Here is a 17,987-nt window from a genome sequence, read left to right as displayed (position 1 = left end):
ACTATTACATTTTCGTCTCCCTTCACTATCTGAATAATTTCTTTCATATCATCATACATTTCATCAATCTCTTCCTCATCTGCGGAGCTAGTTGGCATACAAACTTGTACTACTATGGTCGGCGTATGCTTCGTATCTACCTTGGCCACAATAATGCGTTCACTATGCTGTTTGTAGTAGCTTACCCCCATCCCTATTTTCCTATTCAATATTAAACTTACTCCTGCATTACCCCTATTTGATTTTGTATTTATAACCCTGTATTCACCTGACCAGAAGTCTTGTCCCTCCTGCTACCGAACTCCACTAATTCCCACAATGATGATGATGATGATGAGTCCCATACTCCGTTTACCGAGCGTAGGGGAGCGACGCGGGAGACCCGCGCCGCCATACTAGGCAAGGTCCTAGTGGAGGTGGTTTGCCATTGCCTTCCTCCGACCGTAATGGGGATGATTGATGATGATGATGAAGACGACACAAACACCCAGTCATCACGAGGCAGGTGAAAAATCCCTGACCCCGCCGGGAATCGAACCCGGGACCCCGTGCTCGGGAAGCGAGAACGCTACCGCGAGACCACGAGCTGCGGACAATTCCCACAATATCTTACTTTAATCTATCCATTTTTAAATTTTCTAACCTACCTGCCCTATTAAGGGATCTGACATCCCACGCTCCGATCCGTAGAAAGCCAGTTTTCTTTCTCCTGATAACGACGTACTCCTGAGTGGTTCCCGCCCGGAGATGCGAATGTGGGACTATTTTACCTCTGGAATATTTTACCCAAGAAGACGCCATCATCATTTAACCATGAAGTAAAGCTGCATGCCCTCGGAAAAAATTACGACTGTAGTTTCCCCTTGCTTTCAGCCGTTCGCAGTACCAGCATAGCAAGGCCGTTTTGGTTAGTGTTACAAGGTCAGATCAGTCAGTCATCCAGACTGTTGCCCCTGCATTTACTGAAAAGGCTGCTGCCCCTCTTCTTCAGGCACCACACGTTTGTCTGGCCTCTAAACAGATACCCGTCCGTTGTGGTTGCACCTACGGTACGGTTATCTAAATCGCTGAGGCACGCAAGCCTCCCCCACCAACGGCAAGGTCCATGGTTCATGGGGGAGGAAATGGGCACCACTACATATATAGACATAATTCTGCTGATGTTGAGGAATAGGAAAATTAATTAATGGGTAAACTTTACGAATTCGGACGACGGTTCAATCCCGCGTCCGGCCATCCTGATTAGGTTTTCCGTGATTTCCCAAATCGCTCCAGGCAAATGCCGGGATAGTTCCTTTGAAAGGGCATAGCCGACTTCCTTCCCCATCCTTCTCTACTCCGACGAGACCGATGACCTCGCTGTCTGGTCTCCTTTCCCAAACAACCCAACCCCTTACGAATTGCATGACCCACACTACATCAGTGATAAACAACCTGCTACGATCTTCACTTTAGTTGTTCTACACCTAATATCCGACTGCCCACTATAAAACTTGAGACTTTTCCGGAAATGTTGGGGAGAAGGCGATGTGGTTTCTGTCAATGATTAACGAAGTGTTAGGGAGAACGTATATACAGGTGGTAACTACGAGATACAGCGTAGCAATACAAATTCCATAAATGAGACAAGATATAGTACATAAAAGACATTGATGAGAATGCCACCATGTGCAGTAAATGTACGGTAAGTCGTACATTTAATAAAGGTAACATTTAAATGACACAAAAGACTAACTCGGCGACAGAATACCTACTTACCCTCACGAGATTTATCGCGTTTTTCTTACGAAAACGTGTCATTGCAATTGAGTCAATAACATAGCGAAGAGGAATATTCTGAGACGTTGATCTATGTACAGACGTAAAAGCCGGCCGGGGTGGCCGAACGGCTCTAGGCGCTACAGTCTGGAACCGCGCGACCGTTACGGTCGCAGGTTCGAATCCTGCCTCGGGCATGGATGTGTGTGATGTCCTTAGGTTAGTTAGGTTTAAGTAGTTCTAAGTTCTAGGGGACTGATGAACTCAGAAGTTAAGTCCCATAGTGCTCAGAGCCATTTTGAACAGACATAAAAACACATTGATTCACAAACACTGTTCCGTGATTTCTGAAATAAAAGTAATACAATAATTACGTCACAAGTTTGAGAAAATGAATCTATACCACAGGTAACACTACAGCAGTAAGAATGAACCTCTAACTGCCGAGTGAAAGCAAAAATATATTATACTGGTAACTGATTTTCCTTTTTTATCACCTTATGAAAGCATATCGTCAGAAATTATTTGACTTACAGACCGAAGTGTTATCTCAAAATAGCTATGAATCAGTTTTGTACGTCTACGTAATTCGTAAGACTACCTGCTATTGTCAAAGTAAAATATATACAGGCTATGTGTAAAAAGTTCTGTAAAACTGAAAGTCACAGCTAAATGTCACATTATGTATTTATGGTGAAGTTTATGTAATTAGATACAAATATTAACATTTTATCTTCACGCATGAGATGACTAGAGCAGCCAAGTGACACTGCGTAACGTAAAGCAGGCAATGTGGCAGGCCGTTAAGACGAATTTAAAGCAGACGCGATGAGAAGGCAGACCAGTGTACATCCATGACTCATGGAGCCAAAGCCATTAGCGTCAGCTGTTCGCTGATATACAGGCACACTCCGACCAGGCTACGTGCTTTAAACTCGGGAGTAGAACAAACATTTAAAGAACGATTTCATACTGTAGTTATGAACTAAATAACTGAAATACTTTGCAATGATTTGTATGACATAATACATATTTATGGAACTGTCGATGAGCAATGAGTATTGTTAAAATGTATGTAATTTAAGCTACTAGATGATGTTAGCTTTCGAGTCTTGCGTGTAATTATGTACAAATCCTCTATGCTATCGCTGGACATAAGAGGAGAGAGACAGAATTATCAGTCTCAGGCACAACTACGCCAGTCCCCAATAGCTGTATGAGTTAAAGGAATCCTTCGTCTCCACATCTACGAAAAGGGGTTAAGTGTAACGTTTGCTGAAAGAAGAAAGTCAGAGACATATGTGTAAAGCCCTTATAAACTGTTTAAGCGTAGTGTTTTACAAAAAGAGAACATCTCTACGACGAGATGATAGTGTGAAACAATGGTTCTGCAGTGTGATTACGGACGTCTCTCGCACAATCCCAGTAGAAAAGTAGTTCCTTCAGTTACACTTCAAGAATAGATCTACATTGTGAATGCATGACTTGTCACCTAACCGAACAGTATTAGTGCTAAAAGGCCTTGGTTGAAAAAGAACGCGGTAGTTCGAAACTTGTCGCTAACATAATAAAACGCACCTGAGAAGGAATTACGATAAAGAATTTATATTATCCAAGTTGCTGATACTGTCCCGACTTCAAGTTGGAAATACATAGGAAAGTATTAAATCATAATTTCGATGTCATTATAGAACTGATGATGCAAAATTTCAGCAGAAAAACATTGAATAAAATTTTAGTGTTAAGATTTTGTAGTGTAAATTAACTCCTTCATAATGAGTCACAGCCTTTAAAGTTCTTATTATACTTGGCGCTAGAGTGTTGAGTTATAGAATTTAGAAATTGTCATTATAATGAACAAAAAATGATTTTCTCCAGTTGTAATAAAATATTTAAAAAGCTAGTTTGAAGGACTACTTCCTTAGGCAACAACACGTTCATGATTCGTTAATTAATTAAAATGAGAATTTGATGATGTATAAAATGTGTTAATTAACTATTTTGATTAATATTTTCAAATAGTGGTCAGTGAACTCAAAAATAATATAAATTAATATCGGGAATAGGTAGAGACAGAATATCAATGATGAAACTACTACTGAGAGGTTGTTGTCTTGTTACTTCCTTTATCCAAGCACAAGTTATTTCAAATTGTCTGTTGACTGTACAAACATTCCAGTTTTGAAATCCTCACAACGGAAAGGATGTTTAACGTTCCACCAAGCTTCATTCCACAGTTTGGTTGAGACTGCATTAGCTGCTGAGTGACTTAAGAAGTGCAGTGAGAAGTAGAAAATAGATATTACAGTGGGAACCACTTCCATGAGAAACTGCTCCAGTTTAAGAGGACGATAATTTGACTGCCTGCCGCAACATAAATCAGCATAGTAAATCTCTAATTTTCCTTTATTAACATTTTATAAAGCGTTGTTAACATTTTGTCTAGTATGCTGAAAATAGTCTCACTAGTACTGTATCATCCGCTTACTTCAGAATTCTGCTTTATAATAATTTTATTAACATTAGAATAACAATATTTAGATGAAGCACTTCGTGCATCTTTGGCTCCCACCAAAAGTGCGAGTCGAGCGAAAGTGATTTGAGCTGATTAATGAGGGAAAATTCCGAAGTGTCAATAAACGATCGTGATAAAACTTGGCGGATATGTAGAGGGGGCAAAAATAGTGCAATACCTTTTTTGCCTGGTAAAACACACCCCAGAAGGTAATTTCGCATTTTAGGTTTAGAATGAATGTCTTCGATGGTACTCGTATATAAAAAACATTTTTCATATAAAAGTTAATATGTAATTAATGTTCTTGAAAACTGTATAATCAGCTATCGAAATAATTTGAAATTTTGCAAAATATCTCACCACCAATGTTTAATCTTAGAATACGAAAACTTTTGTTACAACATAAATTAAAGAAGCGTTCAAATCACATACATCCATGTGTAATGAAGGTGGTTTCTGAAATACTATTTTTAGAAAAGAAGCTGCACACGATGTGCTGTCAGAGTATTTGCAACGTACCTAATTGAAATATATAATCATTCATAATTATTGTAATTAATTATTTTTCTTATATTTGTTTTATGTTTTAAATTGTTAATTCACTTTTACATCCAGGGTATTTTGTTTTTTAGTTCACCGTTTCACATATGTGTGTTTTGTTAGCTGAAAATAATAAGTAACCCATTATTGTGATAGAAAATAATTACAGTAATGATAATTTGTAAGGAAATGCTTAAAAAGTTAAATTTTTCACACCATGCACGTAGAATAACAGAATTTCGTCAGGTAATATACACGACGGAGAAGCCAACATAAAGCAAAATTCAGCAAGATTTCAAATTGTTATGGATGATCCTCTGAATCTCCTGCTTTGCATCAGGCAAATTTCAGTGCATTGGTAAACCTTGGCGAAGAGAATTTATTATGTGCAAGTGGCTGCAGCTTGATGGTACTGTTTCTCAAGTTGAGATCGACATCATAACCATTTAACAGAAGTAATTCTGAAATTCTTTGAATAAAGTTCTTCCAAAGCCATATCCTTTCTACGGCTGTACTTGTGCTATGGAGGCCTTTGGGACCGCCATATGTTTTTTGTCCTCGGGTACGATGGTCAAAACGGATTTTTTCACGTTGACCGCACGCCTTTTCACAGTTTTAAAAGTAACTATTTGTGATTTTGATCTGCGAATTTGAGAAACTCTTATTGAAGCCCTAAATATCCTTGTGACAGCCTCGAAATATGGTTAACCAGGTTAAAATATATTTGAAAGATGTTTTCTTTCCCAGTGAGGGTTAAATACCAGTACTATTGCTAGAATTTTGCGGTGGTCAGTGCGAAAGAACGGTTTAGAACATCGCACTTGAGGAGAAGGAACTCGTTCATTTGGTAATCCCAACGGTCTCGACGGTACAGGTAGAGCCGTGTCACGTATGCAGCTTTCGCTATTTGAAGAGCTTTGTGAGAAGATTTTCAGATATAGTTCTGTTGAGTGATCATGATGTCAATCTCCACATGAGAAACAATATAATCCAAATGCTACCACCAAAAATGTCGTGTGACTAGGGCCTCCCGTCCGGTAGACCGTTCGCCGGGTGCAAGTCTTTCGATTTGACGCCACTTCGGCGACTTGCGCGTCGATGGGGATGAAATGATGATGATTAGGACAGCACAACACCCAGTCCGTGAGCAGAGAAAATCTCCGACCCAGCCGGGAATCGAACCCGGGCCTTTAGGATTGACATTCTGTCGCGCTGAACACTTTTTTTAAAATCTCATTTTGTTCTATATTGTTCGTTGGATTTGTTCGTGGCGGACGTCCGATGACACCCGTTCAGGTTCCTTGTTGATCCGTTCACTCAGTTATTTTTATTACAGAGGGTAGCTAACCCTCTGACCGAGCACGCTGAGCTACCGTGCCGGTTAGCAATCAGCTACCGGGCGCGGACAATGCTATCACTAGTACATAATCAGTTCTCTTCGCCAAGGATTACCAATATACTGAAATATGCCTGATACAAATCGGGATATTCAGAGGATCACCCGTGATCATTTGAAAACCTGCTGAATTTTGTTTTACATTGTCTTCTCCGTCGTCTATATTACCTGAAGAAATTTCGGTAATTTTATGTACATGGTGTAAAAAAGTAATGTTTTGAGCTTTTCCTTACAGATTATCATTATTCTAATTATTTTCTATCATAATGATGAGTTATTTATTATTTTCAATTAACAAAATACACGTGTCTGCAACGGTAAACTGAAAAATGGAAAAGAAACCTGGCCTCGTCGCAGTGGTAACAGTCGCAGTGGTAACACCGGCTCCCGTCATATCACCGAAGTTAAGCGCTGTCGGGCTGGGCTAGTACTTGGATGGGTGACCATCCCGTCTGCCGAACGCTGTTGGCAAGCGGGGTGCACTCAGCCCTTGTGAGGGAAACTGAGGAGCTACTTGACTGAGAAGTAGCGGCTCCGGTCTCGTAAACTGACGACGGCCGTGAGAACGGTGTGCTGACCATATGGCCCTCCATATCCGCATCCGATGACGCCTGTGGTCTGAGGATGACACGGGGGTCTGTCGATACCGCTGGGTCTGCCAGGGCCTGTGGACGGAGTTTACGTTTACATGTTGTAAGTACTCGGTCAGTACAATGTGTACAACTTATTTTCCAAAAATGTTATTTCAGTACCCACTTTACAAAGGGGTGTAAGTGATTTGAATGTTTCTTTAATTTATGTTGTAGCAAGATTTTCTAAAATTAACTGGTGGTGGGGGGATATTTTGCAAAATTTCAAATTATTACGAAAGTTGATTATAAAGTTTTCAAGAAAACTAATTACACATCAACTTTTATATGGAAAATGTTTTTTATATATCATCGTGTCGAAAAGATATTCGCTCTAAACCTAACATGTTAAATTACCTTCCGGGATGTGTTTTACCCCTTAAAAGTGAAATTGGGCACAAAAGTATTGCACTATTTTGCCCCCTCCACACACTCGTCAAGTTTCACCAAGATTGTTTATTGACACTTAGGAATGCTGCCTTGTAAGTCAGTTGAGTTGTGTTGTGAGCCACACGATTAAGATCCACCTAATTAGCTTCTTACTCCTCACCTTAAGAGCAATGGACTGACGACGTCTCCGCAACGTCTGCGCAGCGACAAGGACAACTTTAGAAGACGTCGGGTGGGTGAACCATTGCGGAATCTCATTATTCTGATTTGATACTGCAGGATACAAACACTGACGTCACAAAAGTCATGGGATACCTCCTAATATAGTCTCGGACATCCTTTTGCCCGGCGTAGTGCCACTGGGCCTGATCACACAAAAGAAGAAGAAGAGATGCAACTCGATGTGGAATCCACTCAACATTTTGTTGGAAGTACCCTGCAGAAATATTGAGCCATTCTGCCTCTATAGCCTATCACAATTGCGAAAGTGTTGCCTTTACAGGGTTTTGTGCGCGAACTAACTTCACGATTACGTCCCATATTTGTTCGATGAGATTCAAGTCGGGTGATTTAGGTGGTGAAATCATTCACTCGAACTGTCCAGAATGTTCTACAAAGCAGTCGCGAACAACTGTTGCTCGGTGACACAATGCATTGTGATGCATGAAAATTACAGCGCTGTTTGGGAACATGAAGTCCATGAATGGCTACAAATTGTCTCCAAGTTGCCGAACATAATCACTTCCAATCAATGATCTGTTCAGCTGGACCAGAGGATCCAGACAATTCCATTTAAATATGACCCACACTTTTATGGAGCCACGACAATCTTGCACAGTGCCTTGGGTCCATGGCTTCGTGGGGTCTGCACCATACTCGAACCCTACCATCAGTTCCTACCAACTGAAATCGGAACTCGTTTGACCAGGCCTCGGTTTTCCAGTCGTCATAGTTCTAGCCGATATGATCACGAGACCAGTAGAGACGGTGCAGGCGATGTCGCACTGTTAGCAAAGGTATTCGCGTTGATCGTATGCTGCCATAGCTCATTAACACCAAACTTCACCGTACTGTTCTAACGGATACGTTCGTCGTACCTCTGACATTGATTTCTTCGATTATTTCATGCAGTGTTACTTGTCTGTCGGAAACCTTTTCACATGAATCACCTGAGTACAAATGACAGCTCTGCCAACGCTCTGCCTTCTTATACCTAGTTTATGCGATACTACCGCCATCTGTACATGTGCATATCGCTATCCCATGTCTTTTTCAACCTCACTGTGTACGCCTCTCGTATGTCCTGCTTTTTCAGTACAAATGGTAACAGTTACATGTTATCGGTGGTGCCGGCCGGGGTGGCCGAGCGGTTCTAGGCGCTACAGTCTAGAACCGCGCGACCGCTACGGTCGCAGATTCGAATCCTGCCTCGGGCATGGATGTGTGTGATGTTCTTAGGTTAGTTAGGTTTAAGTAGTTCTAAGTTCTAGGGACTGATGACCTCAGAAGTTAAGTCCCATAGCGCTCAGAGCCATTTGAACCATTTTTTGTTCAAATGGTTTAAATGGCTCTGAGCACTATGCGACTTAACTTGTGAGGTCGTCAGTCGTCTAGAACTTAGAACTAATTAAACGTAACTAACCTAAGGATATCACACACATCCATGCCCGAGGCAGGATTCGAACCTCCGACCGTAGCGGTCGCGCGGTTCTAGACTGTAGCGCCCAGTACCGCACGGCCACTCCGGCCGGCCATTTTTTGTTAACTGTGGTAACACGGAGGAGGGAATGAATGAATGAATAAATGTGAAGAACACTAACTGTATTCGCTACATTCGGTTATTAGTTCAGTTTCGGTCACTCCGACTGCCTTATTCCGTTCATACCACCACATTAGTCGATGTTCACATCTGAGACACCACTCCCGAAAGCAGTTGCAGTGATATGATAAGATCTTCCTCAGGATCGGCAAAACCGCGCGACCTGGTCGACAGCAATAGCCAGTGCTAATAAGCGATAGCGTCCTGTCATTTAAAAAAAACATTCTGTTGTTCACAGATCCTGGGACGGAGTCAACCGGACCGGGCCACAAGCAACAACAACTACCGCCACCACCGCAACCAAAAGAGCAGCGACCGAAGAACAAGACGCAGCAGACGAAGAAAGAGAAGAGAAAGACGAAACGGCACAAGGATAGCATCGCGATGGCGGGTGGGGGCGAGGCGTCGCTGCGCGAGCTGACGCACCCCGCGCTCAACGAGGCGCTCAAGGCGCACAACGCCGTCAGCTTCAAGCTCGTCAGGACCGGTGAGTGTCTCTTGTTTTCATTCTCTATACAGGGTGCTTCGCTGATCGTGACCGGGCCAAATATCTCACGGAATAAGCGCCAAACGAAAAGGGGGAAAACCAGATGGCGCTATGGTTGGCCCGCTAGAAGGCGCTGCCATAGGTCAAAAGGATATCAACTGCGTTTTTTGAAACAGGAACCCCCATTTTTATTATATATTCATGTAGTATGTAAAGCAATATGAAAGTTTTAGTTGGACCGCTCTTTTCGCTTTGTGATAGATGGAGCTGTAATAGTCACAAACATATGGCTCAAAATTTTAGACGAACAATTGGTAACAGGTAGGTTTTTTAAATTAAAATACAGAACGTAGGTACGCTGGAACATTTTATTTCGGTTTTTCCAATGTGATACATGTACTTTTGTGTACTTATCATTTCTGAGAACGCGTGCTGTTACAGCGTGATTACCTGTAAATACCACATTAACACAATAAATGCTCAAAATGATGTCAGTCAACCTCAATGCATTTGGCAATACGTGTAACGACATTCCTTACAGAGAGTAGTTCGCCTTGGGTAATGTTAGCACATGCATTGACAATGGGATGCGCTGACGTATGTTGTCAGTTGTCGGTGGATCACGATAGCAAATATCCTTCAGCTCTCCCCACAGAAAGAAATCGGGGAACGTCAAATCCGGTGAACGTGCGCGCCATGGTTTGGTGCTTCGACGACCAATCCACCTGTCATGGAATATGCTATTCAATACCGCTTCAACCGCATGCGAGCTATGTGCCAGACATCCATCATGTTGGAAGTATACCGCCATTCTGTCATGCAGTGAAACATCTTGTAGTAACATCGCTAGAACATTAGGTAGGAAATCAGCATTCATTGCACCAATTAGATTGCCATCGATAGAAGGGGGGCCAATTATCCTTCCTCCCATAATGTCGCACCATACATTAACCCGCCAAGCACACGTCCGTTGGGCATTTAGATCACAATAGCCATACATCAACACGATATCGACCTTTTGCGCAATTGGTAAACGGTCCATTTTAACACGGGTAATGTATCACGAAGCAAATACCGCCCGCACTGGCGGAATGTTACGTGATACCGCGTACTTATACGTTTGTGACTTTTACAGTGCTATCTATCACAAAGCGAAAACAGTGGTCCAACTAAAACATTCATATTTCTTTACGTACTACACGAATATGTAATAAAAATGGGGGTTTCTGTTTAAAAGAACACAGTTGATATTCGTTTGACTTATGGCAGCGCCATCTGGCAGGCCAACTATGGCGCAATCTGGTTTCCCCCTTCAAGCTAGACGAGTTTCGTTCTTTATAGTTTTTTCGTTTGATGCTTATTTCGTGAGATATTTGGCCCTGTCACTATCAATGGACCACCATGTATACGCAGGCAGCTCACAATTTTTTCAAATATACCAAGATTTGGATTTTCCCGACGTGTAGCCCGTAGTACCGTTGAAATGGTCTAGTTTTTACAGCCAGAAGCCAGTGTTGAAAAACACTAGGCTCATACGTGTATCATACTCATCATCGTCATCTGACTACTTATCTATGGCTGTCCTCCCATTTACACCTGAAGCTCTCCTGCTTCCTCCCCCTAGAGGCGCCGGACTCCATCGTCCTCTGGTTATGTGTGTGCGTCTGTGGCAGAAAAACAGATCAGCTACAGCTGAGCACTGCCTCGATCAAGAAAATACGTGTAGAGCCAACAGATTCTGGCAGTTTATGAGAAAGGAGTCGATAGAAATAAAGACTGAAGGCAATTTCTTCAACAGAGATTAGGGCTATCAGTTTAGTTCGTCGCGGAGTCCGTCGTTAGTTGGTGCACAACAAGAAGGCGCCCAGCAGTGAGCAACATGTAAACAATGCTGACGGAAACTAAAAAACTCTGGGTGCAGCCCCGCCCCGACACAGCTTCCCCACAGCAGGACATCTGCAGATTTTTTCGCCAGACCACGATGAGTATTACTTTCGTCGAGATGGCATGATTTTTCTACAGCGATAGCATAATTAAATGCTAAAACTACTACCAATGAAATTATACGATTACAAAATCAAAGACGTTCCAGTGAATGTGTGTCAGTAAACCAGCCATTTTAGAGATAACTGCAAATGTGTGGTTACGAGCAGCCACTGACTTCACTATGAAACACTATCTAATTTAGTACAAAACCAATTGAGATGTAAATTTCACGATTAAGTCCCAGTCTAACTGGGCACAATTATTCACGATGTCGGCCGTAGTGCGCAGTGTGATTATTACCCAAAATCGTCTGCTAGGGGTTTAACGTAAACGAATAATGTGTTCATAACTGAGAAAGTTTTGCCTTGGGAGGACGTCTTGCACGAACTGACCTCTCGATTATGCCCCATAAATCGTACGATCGCATTCATGTCACGTGATCTGGATAGCCAAATCATTCACACGAATTGTCCTCAACGTTCTTCAGTCCAGTGGCGAGAAATTGTGGCCTGGTAACATGAAATAGTTTTTGAACAAGAATTCCATGAATGGCTGCAAATGGTCTCTAAGTATCAGAAAATAACCATTTTCTGTCAATGATTGGTTTAGTTGGTCCAGAGGACCCAGTCCATCCCATGTAAACCAAGCCCATACCATGTGGAGCCACCCCCGGCTTGCACAGTGCGGTTTGACACCTTGGTCCATGGCTTCGTGGGCCCTGCGTCACACTCGAACCTTAACATCAGTTCTTACCAACTGAAATCGAGACTCATCTGACCAGGCCACTGTTTTCCACTCGCCTAGGGTCCAACCGATATGGTTCCGAGCCCAGGAGGGGTGCTGCAGTCGATGTCGTGCTGTTAGCAACGGCATTCGCGTCGTTGTCTGCTGCCATAGACAATTAATGGCAAATTTCAACCCACTGGTCTAACGGATATCTTCGTCGTACGTCTCACATTTCTGCGGTTATTTCATGAAGTGTTGCTTCTCTGTTAGCATTGCCAACTCTACGCAAACACCGTTGCTCTCGCTCGTCAAGTGAAGGCCGTCGGTCACTGCGTTGTCCGTGGTGAGATTTAATTCCTGAAACGTGGTGTCCTCGGCATACTCGTGACACTGTAGATCACGGAATATCGAATTCCCTATTTCCAAAATGGAATGTTCCGTGTGTCTTCCTCCAACTACCATTCCGCGTTCAGAATCTGTTAATTACCGTTGTGCGGCCATAATGACGCTGGAAACGTTTTAACACGAATCACTTGAATACAAATGACAGCTCCGCCAATACACTGCCCTTGTATATCTTGTGTACGCGATACAACCGCTAACTGTATATGTACAAGTACATATCGAAATCCCACGACTTTTGTCACTTCACTTTACATTGTTCTCTGGGCAAAGCTGCAATAATTTCGGGGGACAGAGATATTCTATTCTGTGTGGCCAGACGTATTTTTTAGAGTCTTGTGTTTGGTAAAATAGTTCTGGCACAACGAGTATTCATTTTTAATTGACGCTATGAATACGTTAATGATTATATCGCAGCGGGGGGTAGTATTATTGCTAGTCGTTGCCAAATTTTTCCTGCTGGGAGCACATCATGAGAATACACAACAGAACTGTTAAAATTGAAGGTAACTATAGAACGCGTTACAGATCGAGTACCTGCTACCTCCAGTATTTCTCAAAGGTACGCGTTTTTTTCTGTAACTGCGAGTACAGCGACAAGTGTATATCTGCATATGTCATCAATGTGCAGAACTTAGACGAGAAGGTGTGTTATGTTCAGCGATGTGGCCAAATTATTCGAGGTTAAACTTAATTTGCTCATGGCGGTACTGAAAATGTTGTTGCACGGCGTTAACATGTAAGCAAAACGGAGCTTCCGTCTATAGCTCAATATGGCTAAACTAACAACATTTGACAAGTTGGAACTCGGTATTAAAAGTTCTCGGCCGATGCAAAATGCTGCCGATAATCTGATTAACGTTGTTCTGCCAGAAAAAGCTTCAATATTTTTTTCGAAACAAAATTAATACATTCTGTATCGTCAGTGAGTTTATGAAGATTTTTACGTTTAGTAAAATTCTTCTATCAAAAATGTGATTCAGAATTAATTGACGCCATTTGCACATTTAGGAAAATGTTGCAGCGAGCCTTTAATTATTAATGGGAGTCGATGTAATTTTTCCTGCTATCGAGAGAAAATTCACCGTCGTATTTAATCAACTTAGTACCGAACCGTATCACTACGATACACAACAGGACTACTGTAATAATTCAACAGTATAACGCACTGCGTAGCTAGGGACATCACATCCTTTGCATTAACAGTAACATACACGTTAGCTCACAATACTGAGGCCGGGAATTTAATCAGTGGCTCCTAAAGAAAACACAGTCCGTAATTAATACCTTTTTGTATTTCTCGTAATTGCTCTCCATTTAGCATTCCTAGATAAACACATTATCGGAATAAAAACCCTCGTTTCCACATGAAAGGCGACAATCTTCTTACTAATTCTGTTGAATTCGTGTTCTGTCTATTAAACATCAAAATATTTTGATCATGGAAAGCTGTAAAATTAGCCTCGAGTTATGTCATCACAACCAACCATTTCAGTAGTGGAGACGTCAACCTCTTCCAAAAACTACGGCGATTCATTCCACACATGTCTTTTTAAAAAACCAGCCTGCACTTAAATTATTTCATCGTGAATGGAGGATTGGACAATTAAACTCAAATAAGTGTATATATGAGCAAGCGCTCTGTATGTGAATGGCTGGGGATTACTTACTACGGTTACCGTTTCTTGCAAACATGGAATTTATGGAAAACTGTAATGAAATAGCTATTACCAAAATGAAATTATCATTATACAGCGGAGAGTGCGCTGATATGAAACTTCCTGGTAGATTACAACTTTGTGCCAGACCGAGACTCCGACGCGAGACCTTTGCCTTTCGCGGGCAAGTGCTCTAGCGACTGAGCTATCCAAGCACGACTCACGACCCTACCTCATAGCTTTAATTCCGCCACTACCTTGCCCGCGAAAGGCAAAGGTCCCGACTTCGAGTCTCGGTCTGGTATACAGTTTTAATCTGACAGGAAGTTCCAAATAGCTATTAGTTTACTATAGTACAACCTCTCAGTGTCACTCAAGGAAGGCGAAAGTTTTTATCCCGCTCACCTAACAAATCTAAACACAGGACTTGCCATGATTCAACACGGTTCTTTGCCTACGAAATGGGATTTTATGGCATTTGAGACACGGCAAGCCAGAGGTAGGATAGCCAGCCACAGCAAATAACACTGGTTATCCAAAACAAAAAATATCTCCATTTAAACTATTTTGCAAATAACGGGAGGAATCTGAGGAAGATCAAGACAGGGCTTAAAGCTGCAGCTGCATCCCGACGTTCATTGCCCGTCATCGTAAGCGATGTACGAGGGCGTGATGGGAAGCAATGCTTCCAAACCTTTTGTGGGAAAACTCTTACATCTTTTTCAATAAAACAAACGTTATTAGCATTGTACATCTTTATCTTCATGTCTACTCGTACTTGCAGCCTTCTACCTCTAGAGAGTTTCGAATTGTAGCGTGTAACATGGCGGTGTGTAACTTACATATGTTGGTGCGTGACACACCGAGCACTATAATCCAGTTTCGAATTTAAAGATTTTGTCCACACATGGAGCACGCTCTCCTTCAGCATGACACACGAGTGCTGCGACATCTGCAACGATCCGACGCCTTGCGTTCACTGTCATCGATCACCCTCCTGCAGTCCCGAATAGGTCCCACCCGCTTTTCATCTGTTTCCTAAACTTAAGGAACACATTCGAGACCTTCACTTTCATACTGATGGAGAGGTGCATGCGGAGGTGAGGTGATGCATCCGTCAACAAAGTCAAAGAGTCTACATGACGGTCCCAAGAAACTAGTCTCTGGTTGGGAGATATGTGTACGTCGCTAGAGTGGCTATATTGAGAAATAAATACAGAGTGAAAAGTATTTAAACCGACAACCGAGGTTGTAGGGGACATCAAAACAAATATTTTCACTAATGTCATTTTTTCCCATGAGGAGTATTTAAACCGGTAGAGAAAGATTTCTCTGGCGGAAAATTAACTAAACCAACAAATACTTTTCCATTTTTTATGACCAAGAGACAGCACATTAACACTGAAACGTCCCCTTCCAAAAATTATAGACGACTGTACTTAAACTGAAACACAATATTTTTGGCGCAACGGAATCTGACTTCCAAAAATCCCTACGAAAGAATGGCCCTGACTAACATTAACCTATACGTTTCACAAATCACTTACCTCACAAAAATCTTCGTTACTCAAGCTACTGCAATACAGCGAGCGCCACTACTGCCAGCTAAATAAAAGATTCAAACTACTGAAGGCACTAACTACTGATAGAGTTAGCAAATGAAAGATTTTAATACAGAACAAACAATGTATTTACCTTAATAGTCATAATATATATGGTAGTTCATGACATCCAGTCTTACAAATTACAAAACTCCGCCATCTCTCTCCCCACGTCCACCACTGCTAGCGGCTCACCTCCAACTGCGCAACGCTACGCGCTGTTAGCATCCAGCTGCCGCTGCCCAACACTACAATGGCAGACAGCAATGCAAACCAGCCACAGACTGCACACGGCACAGCCAGTGATTTTCATACAGAGCGCTACGTGGCGGCGGCGGTACCAATAAAAAAAACCTAAACACCCTACTTACATTAGCCCCCATGTTCCCCACAAAAAAATTTACAAATTGTTTTGGGCAGTGGCCAATACAGATTTGAAAAATTTTTTCATAATTACAATAACAAAGAAATGAAATGCACACACTTATTGATACAATGTTGGTCAAAAGCTAAAATTTTCTCACAGTCCATAAAGACAGTCCTGATCATTCATCAAAGTAAAATTGCAGTGTTTTTCTCAAAGTCTGAGTAGTAAAAGAAAATGCACACGGAAGTAGTGGATTTCCATGCAGTTTGAAGAAGTAGTGTTGTCCTTCCAACGGAAAGACAGTGCTGACTCTTGACATGCAGACAGGTAATGGGCCACAACAGAGCAAACCCACAGCAGAGACAGTCGAAGTTTTAAAGAATATTGGTAGGTAGGTCGTCACAGAGTAGACCCATTGTAGTCCTGGTAGAGATAACGGTATTGATGGGCCACCAGAGGTGCAGACCCACTGCATCCCTTGTAGAAATAATGGTACTGGTGGGTCATCAAAGGTGCAGACCCACTGTAGTCCTTGTAGAGACGGCCAGCAGCCATCTGTTGCAACTGTGCAGGTGCACAATCACCATCGAAGAGTCTTGTGGACAATATAGCAAGTCCATAAACCACCACTTGTCCACTCACAAATTTTTGGAATTATCCTTAGAACCAGCAATGCTGTTAACCAGTCCCTTGCTGAATCGTTAACACACATGCAAACACTATCAGTCCCTACTTCTCACATATTGTCCATATACTATGACCAACAGAAACGTGTTCAGTGAAATGTAACTTACAAGTTACTTAATTTGTTGAACTGGTGTCAATTACAATTTTATAACATAAGAATACAACTACAGAGATACAGAACATAATGAAAACATAATAATACATATAACATTTGTAGTAATACAGGCTTTACAAAAGAATCGAAATAACAAATACATCAGAGTTACAAAAATTACGACATAAGTACATACATAAAAGATCAGAATAACTTTTGAAACATCAACTTCACACATGAGCATTAAAATAAAAGAGAATAAATAATGTCTAAACATCAGAAAAATTCTACAATGTAAATATTATTAGCTAAACACATAAAGACAGGAAGAACACAAATATACAAGAGTACACAAACACATAGCGGAATAATAGAAAGGGAAAGGACAGGGTTTGTTTTACTGCAGTATCTTGCAAACAAAACTTTCTTTACTTTCTCCCTTTGTTCTTCATTATTTCAAAAAGTGCTATCTATACCTGATTTCTGTACTTTTTTCGTAAAACTTCTCAATGCAATTCTTCCAATTCATCGCAACTCATTCTCTTTTATAGTCTAGCCCCTGTTAAGCTATCTTAAATCTACTGAGCTCAGATGCTAAACTAAGGGACAAGGCAATGCATCAGCACAAAACAATTAATACAAACAGCAATGAAAAAAATGCAAGTAACAAAGCAAGCAGCAATATTAAAACTAATATAAGACAATAAAAAAAATGAAAGTTGTCAAAGCAAGCAACAGCATTACAACTAATATAAGGCAATGCGCAGAAAACAAGAAAAATAAATCCGTAGTAAAACTGGCTTAACAGAATAATACAAAGTCAGATTCAGTAATATTATGCCTAGCAAACAGCAGCAGCAAATGAAATAACTTATATCTAAACATGACAAAGCTCAAGCAGAAAAAATATTGCAGTAAAAACAACAATGCAG

General features: G+C 41.5%; 1 protein-coding gene across 7 annotated transcripts in view; it reads left to right on the top strand.

Moving 5' to 3' along the window:
* Positions 1-17,987, top strand: part of LOC126297890 (uncharacterized) — a 2,130,251-nt gene that overhangs the window by 99,645 nt on the left and 2,012,619 nt on the right. For all 7 annotated transcript variants that reach the window (XM_049989191.1, XM_049989197.1, XM_049989196.1 and 4 more), the window contains exon 2: positions 9,286-9,534. In XM_049989191.1, the coding sequence (XP_049845148.1) occupies positions 9,286-9,534 (249 nt within the window). The remainder of the gene's footprint in view (positions 1-9,285; positions 9,535-17,987) is intronic.

The sequence above is a fragment of the Schistocerca gregaria genome, chromosome X, assembly GCF_023897955.1.
Source record: "Schistocerca gregaria isolate iqSchGreg1 chromosome X, iqSchGreg1.2, whole genome shotgun sequence".
Lineage (NCBI taxonomy): Eukaryota > Metazoa > Arthropoda > Insecta > Orthoptera > Acrididae > Schistocerca > Schistocerca gregaria.
The sequence above is the reverse complement of the archived record's forward strand: the minus strand, read 5'-3'. Positions and strand labels throughout refer to the sequence as shown.